Raw genomic sequence first — 11,419 nt, forward strand, 5'->3', positions numbered from 1 at the left:
GACTATAACACCAAAGCTGACTATGTTTTACTACCTTCCTGAATTATTTTATAATCCTCAACCTACCATTATACCAAAAATATGATTAATGTTTGTTTTTTTATACTAGTAAAGAAAAGTTTGAAAGGCATATTAAATGAACACTAATAAAAATGAAAAAGCATATTATAGAAAATAAACAGCAATCTTAAAAGATATTTAGCCCAGTTCCATATTTTAATTTTTGGCACAGGCAGAAAATTCAATCCAAATTCAGGCTGTCAGCTTCTTTATCTTGTATCATTTCTACTTTTTACCTTCTTGGAATTATGAAATGCTTTCCTATGTAAAACCGAAAATGTTTTAAAAACAAAATAAGCATTTTTGAATCCCCAAGTACTCATTTACCTGTAAAATTTGAAAAAATGTCAATTTTGTGTAGATACCTTTTTCCTATTCTAAAAATATGTTGCAAAACACTGACTCAACAAACACTATCAGTATAACAGAAATAGTTTTTCAATGAATGACTCAACTTAATTGTTCGCTGCTTTCTTTTCCCCAAAATTTCAAGTAATACAAACCAAAAATTGCTACATAAGTAAAATTTAATCTAAAACAAACTGCAAAAATATCTAAATATCTGTGAGTGATGTGTGAATGACAAATGAAACTCTTATTATAAGAATCAGAAGAATTCATGGTGTTAAGTGTGAGAAGTCCTTAAATTCACAGTCTAGTCGAGCAGTGTGAGAACAGAATGAAGTATTTCAATTATATTCTATGGGCTTTCTTTGAGTAAAGCCACATGGATACTATTAATTAATTCTTAACAAAATATCAAGTAGACTAAAGACTGCTAAGAGAGTAACTATAGCTATATAAAAAAGTTTACTTCAAAAAACATTTGTTAAAATATTTGAAAGTTTTTGATATTGTAATTATGTACTATAATTATAAGCTTATGTGATATACATTTTGAAATTTTCAATTATCTGCTAACACTATAATATATGCTTCAGAAGTAATAAATATTGACTAAATATTGCTTACATTCAACTTTCTACTCATCACGAAATTTTCTGTGGAAAACAGATTGAATGATATTTAAGCATTTATAATTCTTTCAGTGTTATTTTAGATCATCTTTACTGTTTCTTATATTTAAGTGAAACGCATAGAAGAAGCCCTTAACCTAATAATTTTGAAGAGGAGGAGATAACAAAAACATAACATTTTATATGTTATAAATACTTATTATGTGTTATATTTCCTAATTATTTTATCTTATTTGAAAACTTATGAAGTAGGTAATATTTTTCTCATTTTTTGAATGAGAAAACAAAACCTTAAAAAGTTAAATACTTGCTCAATTTAAACCATGTCTAAGGAGATTTTTATACAGAAGAAATACCATTTTTAACAGTCATCAGTTGGTTGTATGATACACCTACCTACATCTGATACTCCTGAGATGTTTCTGATATTTCTCAGGAGGTAATGTAAAGCATCACCTCTCTTATACACATATTCATGAACATTAATGGTTTACCTTTACTGGATACATTATGTTCGTTATAAATCAATTAAGATAAAAAACTTAAATAGTAATAAATCGAGAGGGCGTTCTATTCAAAGTTAATTGATCCATACATAAAGTTTTGAAGTTAGTTACATTGACTTTCAATATGGATAGATAATTTTCAAGTCTCTGCTTAAGTATCCAGAAAGGCTAATTAATTCCAGGCTTCTCATTGGAATCTTGGCAGGGCCAAAGGGACAAATGTGTTTTTAACCACCCATGATAGGTAGGTAGGTGGACAAGAAGTGAAGGAAGGAAAGGAAAGGAAAGGGAAGGGAAGGGAAGAGAAAGGAAGGGAAGGGGAAAGAAAGAAAGGGGGAAGAGAAGGAGAAAGGAAGAGAGACAGAGAAACAAAAAGAGAAACAGAGAGAGAGGGAAGGAGGAAGGGAGTTGTGTGAGAGAGAGAGAGAGAATGGCATAAAACAGGGTTTCCCAAGACTCGCTGTAGATTGCAATCAAATGTTGAGCTATGTGAAAACTCAAGTATAGTAAATCTTCACTTAATGTTATGAGTAGATTATTGGAAACTACAACAGTAAGTGAAACAATGTACACCAAAACCAATTTTACTATAGGCAAATTGATATAAACAAGAGTTAAGTTCCTATGCATCTCATCAACATTATTTTTAAAACAACATTATTCAAGGACCTACTGTAGCTAGTGTAACTGAACAAATAATTCTGGGGAAAGAGGGCCTTGAAATCTGTTCTTTCAACCATAACATAAGTAATTATAACGCCTATTGATATTTGAATGCTGTTGGCCTACACACGGTGTCTTCTGTTAATTCAACAGCAATCTGGTTTTGATCTCCACTCATCTGTTGAAGTTGCCATTCAGTGATATCTCAAATGCCAAGTTTTAATGCTCCAGCTATTCTATGGCTGAAATTTTAATGTTTATTTATTTTTTTATTAAATTTATTGGAGTGACATTGGTTAATAAAATTATATAGGTTTCAAGTGTACAGTTTAATAATACATCATCTGTATATTTCATTGTGTGTTCACCACCTAAATTTAAAGCTCCATCTGTCACTACATATTTGACTCCCTTTACCTATATCTATCTCTTTCCTCCTCCCTTTCCCTCTGGTAACGACTAAACTACTGTCTGTGACTATGAGTTTTCGTTTGTCTCGTTTGTTGCTTTCAGTTGCATATCCCATGTTTGAATGAAATCATATGTTCTCAACTTTTATTGTTTGACTTATTTTGCTTTGCATGATAATCTCAAGATCCATCCATGTTGTTGCAAATGGCCATAATTCAATTTTTCTTATGGCTGATTAATATTCCATTGTGTGTATGTACCATATCTTCTCTATCCAATCACCTATCAAAGGACACTTCGGTTGTTTCCATGTCTTGGACACCTTGAATAGTGCTGCAATAAACATCAGGGTGCATATATCTTCACAGAGAAATTCTTTTAAATTTTTTGGTAGATACCCAGAAGAGGGATTGTTGGGTCATATGATGATTCTAGTCTTAATTTTTTGAGAAACCTCCATTTTTTTTTCTATAGTGGCTGCACCAATTACATTGCTCTGGCAGTGTATGAGAGTTCCTTTTTTGACTACAACCTTTCCAACACTTGTTATCACTTGTCTTTTGATGATAGCCATTCTAACAGGTGTGAGGTGGTGTCTCATTGTGGTTTTGATATGCATTTCTCTAATAGCTAGTGAGGTTGAGCATTTTTCCGTATGGCTGGCCATTTGTATGTCTTCTTAGGAAAAGTGTCTGTTCAGGACCTCTGCCCATTTTTTAATTCAATTGTTTGTTTTTTTGTTGTTGAGTTGTATGAGTTCTTTATATATTTTTAATATTTACCCCTTGTGAGAGGTATTGTTTGCCAATATCTTTTCCCATTCAGTTGATTGCCTCTTTGTTTTGATGATGGTTTCTTTTGCTACGCAGAAACTTTTTAGTTTAATATAATTCAATTCATTTATTTTTGCTTTTGCTTTCCTTGTCTTTGAGGTCAAATTCATAAAATCCTCTCTAAATTTAAGGTCCATGACTTTAATACCTATGTTTTCTTCTATGTAGTTTATTGTTTCAGGTCTTATATTTAAGTCTTTGATCCATTTTGAGTTAATTTTGATGTATAATGGCAGATAGCGGTCTAGTTTCATTTTTTTTATGCGGCTTTCCAATTTTCCTAGCACCATTTTTTGAAGAGGCTTTCTTTTCTCCATTGTATGTTTTTGGTTCGTTTGTTGAAAGTTACTTGCCCATATAGATGTGAATTTCTTTCTGGACTCCCAATTCTGTTCCATTGATCTTTGTGTCTGTTTTTCTGCCAATACCATGCTGTTTTGATTATTGTCACTTTCTAATATAATTTGAAGTCAGGCAGAGTGATGCCTCTGGCCTTGTCCTTTATTTCTCAGGATTACTTTAGCTATTCGGGGTCTTTTGTACAAATCTGGTGAATTTTGGTTCCATTTCTTTAAAAAATGTCATTGATATTTTGACAAAGATTGCATTAAATCTGTATAATGCTTTAGGTAATAAGATTATTTTAACTATGCTGATTCTTTCAATCCATGAACACAGAATATCTTTTCATTTCTTTGTGTCTTCAATTTTTTTTAATATTGTCTTATAGTTTTCTGTGTATGTTGGTCCTTAACATGCTTTGTTAAGTTTATTTGTAGGTTATTTTACTCTTTTTATTGCAATTGCAAAAGGAATTTTTATTTTTTTCTGAAATTTCATTGTTAGTATATAAGAATGCAATAGATTTTTGTACATTGATTTTGTATCCTGCAAATTTACTATATCTGTATATTGTTTCTAATAGTTTTGTGTGTGTGTGTGTGTGTGTGTGTGTGTGTGTGTGTGTGTTTAGTGTCTTTAGTGTTTTCTATTTTTTAATATTGTCTTATAGTTTTCTGTGTATGTTGGTCCTTAACATGCTTTGTTAAGTTTATTTGTAGGTTATTTTACTCTTTTTATTGCAATTGCAAAAGGAATTTTTATTTTTTTCTGAAATTTCATTGTTAGTATATAAGAATGCAATAGATTTTTGTACATTGATTTTGTATCCTGCAAATTTCCTGTATTTGTTTAGTTTCTAAGTGCCAAATGTTAATCCTAAATGAATTTTTTATTTATCTTATTGTTTTTTTAGCCTTATTTGGTGTCATTTAACTTCTTGAAATTAAGCCATGATGCCTATGACACTGCATTTTCTTTATTCCATTTGAATCTTTCCAACAGTTCCTTCTCTCTTACCCTTTGAACATTTTCTTACCTTTATTTAGATATTTGTTCTTCCCAGAGAACTTTCTCCTCACCATATCTACTCTCCCTAGTTAATCTTGTCTACTTACATGGATTCAGTTATACCAATATACTGACTTCTAGATTTAAACCTCACAATGAATTTCCTTTCCTGTCCTTCAAACATATTTTTTCCAACTACTGGAGCTCCTTATCTAGATTTGCCTCACACATCTCAAACTCAAAATGCCCTGAAAGTGAAGCAATTATCTTTCTCGTAAACCAGTATGCCTTTGTCTGCCTTTCTTTCTTTATCTTTTCTTTCTTTATCTTTTTTTCTTTTTTTCTTTCTTTCTTTCTTTCTTTCTTTCTTTCTTTCTTTCTTTCTTTCTTTCTTTCCTTTCTTTTTCCTTTCCTTTCTTTTTTTTTTTTGCAAAATTGTCTTTCAAATATATGGTTATTTTCAAATAATTCTTTGGATAAAGTATAATTCAAATAAAAAGAAGCAACTCCTGGAAACCTTTCACTACAGGGTGAAAAATATCGCCATCTTTCGGCCATCAGAGGGCCATTTAATCAGCCATTCAGATTCTATGAATCTAAATGTCATAGAAAGTACTGTATTCTGAACTCCATAGTGAGGTGAAGCAATAAGCTCCTCGATACCAATGCAGTGATGGAAAAGAGAGCCTGGGAAAATGAAACTCCCAGCTTGTACATTAAAATGTGCCAATTACTCTACAGAGGAATAGATGTGGCATTTTAAAATCACAGAAACCAAAGTCCTATCTATGAATAATACTGGAGTATTAGTGGATTGATGTGGCACACTTGTTCAAGCAGGATACTGTTTCAGACTTTCAATTGCAGATTAAATCCTTCAGTTAATTTCATCTCAGTTTGTCTCAGATAACTTTTTATGTTAAAAAAAAAAAAATACTCTTCCAGTCATTCAAGAGAGATAGGAGAATGTTCCTGGACTATTTGTCTCTCAGTTTGTCTTACCTCCAATATATACCTCAGATCAATATCCTTCTCATTGTTATGATCATGTTTTTGATTCAGATTTTTTCAGCTCTCATCTTCAGTATGCAATATTGTCTTATTGTTCATTCCTGCAGCCTTGCTCTTATTTAAATCCAACCTTTGCAAAATCATCAGAATAACCTATTAATGTATATATTGATGTCGATCCTTTGCTGAAAAATGTTCAATAGTGACACGCTGAGTATAGAATAGAGCACATCTACTTAATATAGCATGCATACCATGTCAATCTGTGTTTAGTAATTTGGATTTATCTCTAATCTCTCCAATCTCTTCTCTGACTGTTCACTTCCTTGTACTTTTTACTTCAATAATACAAAACTGTGATGATCCATTCATACCTTCCAACTGTTTGTCTGAATAACCATCTCATTTGTCTCCTGAGACTGGAATACTTTCAGCACTCCATACACTCTTCACCTGGCTAACTCAAACTAATCTTTTAAGATTCCAAATTTATAATACTAACATAGATTTCTCTATCGGCCTCCATATTCAAACATACAACTGCTTCTCAATTTCTCTAATTGAATGCTAGCTAATATGAGAAATTTAATTTGTCAAAATTAAATTCCTGATTTTACTCCCCCCATATCTCTAAAGAACTGCTCTTTCTGTATTCTTCCCATTTCAATAAAGGGAAATACATTCTTCTAGTTGCTCAGTTACTCAGGCCCAAAACCATACCACCTGACTCTCTTTTTCTCACATTCCATAATCAATCCATCAATTTTTGTCAACTCTACATTTTTACTAGACCCAATCATTTCTCACCACATCACCATTACTATCACTACCACTACCATTCTAAAGAAAATCATTTATATCTTTCATGGTCATTTTGAAAATAGCCTTTTAGTCTAGTGGTCATTATTCCTCCTGCTTCCCCTGCTTTATCCTCACACTGTCTCTTCTCTACTCAGTGGCCAGAGAGAGCTTTGCACATATAAATTCACATGTTCTTTTCACTCCTATTACTCTTTAGTTCTCTTAACATGATTTAGTTTTCTTAACAGCACTTATCACCACTTGATATATGCTTTTTCGCATTCTTAGTTTCTTCCCACCATTATGAAATCTCCATGAGAACATAGACTTGACTGTTTTTTCACTTAGAACAATGCTAGTCTATCATGACCTTCAACCAATTTTTGTTAACAAATGAATGAATGAATGTAGCTAAGGTGTCTCTTAACTCAAGAAGTTTATGCTGATGGATATGATTGCTTAAGTATCTCTCTTCCGTGCCTTCTTTACAATAAAATATATATCTCCATTTCTTTATTCTACACTGTTTCATAGATTTGGATAAATCTCTATGATTAGACTAATTTTTGAGAATGGGAAGCTGTCTCTCTTATCTTTTTAATTTCAGTGCTATCATAGTGCCAATCATTTAATGCACCTTCAACTCATTGGAATTGAATTAATGAATGAATTCATGGTGAATAGATAAAGGTTAAGTATCCTTAATAAATATTTCAGATTTTCCTGTAATTTTAAAACAGTCCTTTGAATATAAAATACTAAATGATATAGATAACTGTATAAAATACATATGGCCTTGCAATATATCTAATACTTAGTAGAGGCTTTGTTGGTTGAGCTTTAACTGTTATTAAAATAATCTGTCTTTCAACAATTGGATTTTGTGTATTTTCAGAGATCATCTATAGCTGGGTATTTAACGAGTTCCCTTCCTTCGTGGCAGAAGATAGCCGGCGGTTCATTTCCCAGGAGACAGGCAATCTCTATATTTCGAAAGTCCAAACATCAGATGTTGGCAGCTATATTTGTCTAGTGAAAAACACAGTGACGAATGCCCGAGTACTTAGTCCTCCAACACCACTCACTCTCCGTAATGATGGTAAGTTGCATGGGCTGGATTGAAATAGTCAGCCACCTTAAATGAAAAACAAAGATGTATTAATGTTTTTCTAAGCACTTAAACCTAGCACAAATGAAATAAAAAGGCATTTGCCTTATTTAGAAATTCTATATTTTTAGTTTGAGATTATGCATATCTTAGAATAAAAATTTTGACGTAGGAAATTGATGATCTGTGGAGGAGACATATTAACCATAATGTCCCTCTAAAGCCAAAAAGGGAGAGAGAATGTGAAAAAAAATGAACTTTAGTAAAGACTCCGCAGTTCTTTTATTTGCTCTTTAGGTCCTCTATATAGCACATGTACATGAATTGCAAGCATTTTATAGGTTCATTTTTCATTACATTTTTATTTTAGCTCCCTTCAAATTGAATGTTCAGCTTTTATACTTCATGGTATAATTATAATTGTTATTATTACTTTTCCTATAATAGAAGCAGTCAGAACTTTAACTTTTAAGTTCAATTCAGGCAGAAATGATGATTCTATAATTATAGATATTGCCATCTAGCTAAAGTATCTTCAAATTTAAACACCTCATTTCTAGTTATAGACATTTACAGTTAAGCATTGCATTATGGAAGTCAAGTGCTATATTACAGTTGATATATGATATGTGGCTTGCTCTGTCACACAATAAAAATCTATAAAGACATTATTAGGAAGTGAGCTTGAGAACCCCGATTGATTGTGAAGTTTTAATAAATGGTATATTTCAACACTACTTTTTTATATGCTTAGTTTTAAAATATATGCTGCTGGATGTTTAACCAGAGTTATATCACAACATTTTTGCTTACTACTTATTTTCTCATCATATATTTAGACTTCAGAGTAAATATAACTATACACAATAGTAATTATCCAATCAAATAGAGAGTATAAATGCAATATCTATTTTAGAGATGAGATAGCCAATATTTGAGAGATGAAGGGACCTACCAAAGGTCACAGAGCTAAGTAATGGCATGGAGGAATAGATGGGAAACAAAAATAGAAATTTGGAGATCAATTTAGAGTCTATTAAAACTAACCAGACAAGAAGTTATAAGGAACAGAATAAAAGCAGTGGTAATAGCATTGGAGGGTAGGAAATATGCCTGAGATATTATGGAGGTAGAACTACCAGAATATAATAATTAATTAAATACAGGGCTCTGGAGCAGGCAGAACCTTTGGCATAGTTAAATGAATAGGTGATGATTTATGGATCATGATCACTAACTACAAATGGGACTTCGGCATTGACACTCGATCCTACTAAATTTCTGTGGATTTAATCTGTAACTCCTAAGAGTTTTTGGAAGCCTCTTTGTTTCCTTAAACTGGATTATTCCTACAATACCCCTTCACAAAAATTACATAAGTATTAAATTAATCTTCCTGCTGGTAAAATTCAAATCTATGTCACCATTCACAGCTTTCTTCTCTCATCCTATTTCAATAGAGATAATACACTGTTTTTCCTATTAGGACCATCCCTTTATCCTTGACTGTTGATTTCATTCTCTCTGGCCTTCTCAGAACATTACACTATTAGTCATTTTTTATATAGCTGGTAATATGTCACTAAACTAATAAATTATTTTTAGTCATTATTCTAATTGAGTTTACTGGAGCAGTTAAAATTGTTGACTTTTTGTTTTACAAACAACTATGTTTTCAACGAATCATCATTTAAGCAGTACTGTATGAAAGACTCAGTAAAACAATACAAATAAGTAAAATGAAACTTATTTTAAAGTTAACATTTAAATTGAAAAGAAACAGGTAGAAAACATCTGCTACATTTCAATTACATCTTTCAATGACAGTCTTAAGATTTTGAGAGAGAAGTTAGAAAATTCGCATTTCTTCTTTCTGTGAGTTATCTAAACTTGTTGCTTTCTTGGTGGTTATTTGTCTACTAATGTTTATATTTTTATCATATCCATATTAAATGAATGTAGTGGTTTATAAATGCTAATGTGATCAAAAAACCACATATCCCTCTCCCATCAAGTCCCACTTCATAAAGCCAACTCTCGATTTCTCCTTTTTTTCTTCATGAAGTTCCATATAATGATGGAAAATATCTATGCTTCTTATTTAATCTAGCTAAATGAAATCATTAATGTGGTTAAGAAAGCCAATGAAAAGAGGTGAAGAGAAATGAGCTTAGGATCAAGCCTTGTGTAATCCAAAATGCATTAGAAGGGTAAAGAATGAAAATCATACAAAAGATAATAATAAGAAGTCAGAGATAATAGGAAAAAAAAGAAAAACAGTAATATAGTGACAAGGAAGCTAAGGGAAATGAGTGTCTCAACAAGGAGAAGTGGACATTTAGCTCAAGATGGTGGACTGCATGCATGTATTTGTTGCCTGTCACCCTTGCGAGACCCTACAAGAAGAAATTTATACCATCAGTGAGAATGCTGGAGTAGAGGAAGTATTTAAGTAACAAATGAGACATTTTGGTATATTATTTCTGGACAAATAAGGAAGGATGTGAGTTAAAGGATTAAACAGGTAGAAAAACTAAAACCTAGGATAAAGTTTAAAGAGTCCAAAGAAGTTAAAAGGGCTAAAGACCATGTGCCCAAGTGGAATCCTGAAGAAGCTCTGAAATCAAAGCTAGCTAAAGGTGGACATAAAAAATGAGACTAAACAAAGGGGGATTGAAGGTATGTATGTTGACCATCTATTTCAGTGAAATATTGGAATTCCTTCTCTCACCTATTCCTACATGCAAAAAGACCAAAGGGCTTGTTTCTTAACAATAAGAATAAACTTTCATGGAGAGCTAAAGTCTTGATGTGAATGGTGGCACACAATGCAGAAACTTCTCATTCTGGCATGTGGGTGTCCATGGCCTGACAACCAGTTCCTTGCTTTCACATCAAAGCAGAGCTGACTGTCAACACTCCTTACTCAGCCACCCTCTCACCCTATCTCAGAAGGAAACCAGACAGGGGAACCCACAACTACCTCCAAGCTTCTGAGTCTTAACATATATGCAATTCTAAGTTAATAGTTTCTATTAAAAAATTACAGAGTTTATTGAATGGTTACAGAATTTATACCAGGATAATGTGTGAAAAAAAAAACAGGAAACTCAATATTATTCCAAGAAAAGCATAGATTAAGCTGGGTCATTTTTTAAATCAAAAACTTTCCTATCATTATTTGATCTCTCTTCAAAAATAATCATTGAAAAGTATGTTCATAAGAGAGACACATTCATGAATATTTCCCAAGTAGGTGGCATACATGAAACAGTTAGTCTGAAAGTAAAAACCAAATATGATTGTGGATGAATCCATTTATTGCACCACGATCAGCTGAAATTCCTGTTGGATTTTACACACCTCTAAATGCAGAAGCCGACATTAGAATGGACCTTACTGCAAACTTGGCAAACACCTCAGCAGGGGATTGAATATAAAAATTACATTTAATCTATTGTGACCATAGAGTTAGATATAAAAATCATTTCAAGAACATTGAGGTTTTACACTTATCTGAAAAAAAAAGATAGACCATTCCAAAAATAATAGAAGCTATATACATAGGCAAATTATTTTCTCTCAAGTACAGATAACATTTTACTTTAAAAATATTATAGAATGTATTGTCTTAGCTTGGATTCTCCTAAAACATAGTTGGAAACAAAATTTGCTTATAGGTAGTTTATTTGAATTTTT

The 11,419-nt window shown here is 32.0% G+C and overlaps 1 protein-coding gene across 1 annotated transcript in view; it reads left to right on the plus strand.

Moving 5' to 3' along the window:
• CNTN5 (contactin 5) overlaps positions 1 to 11,419 on the plus strand; it is a 466,521-nt gene that overhangs the window by 127,074 nt on the left and 328,028 nt on the right. Inside the window, exon 5 of the mRNA XM_006907500.1 lies at positions 7,508 to 7,711. Coding sequence (XP_006907562.1) covers positions 7,508 to 7,711 — 204 coding nt within the window. The remainder of the gene's footprint in view (positions 1 to 7,507; positions 7,712 to 11,419) is intronic.

This window comes from Pteropus alecto, unplaced genomic scaffold, assembly GCF_000325575.1.
Source record: "Pteropus alecto unplaced genomic scaffold, ASM32557v1 scaffold12, whole genome shotgun sequence".
Lineage (NCBI taxonomy): Eukaryota > Metazoa > Chordata > Mammalia > Chiroptera > Pteropodidae > Pteropus > Pteropus alecto.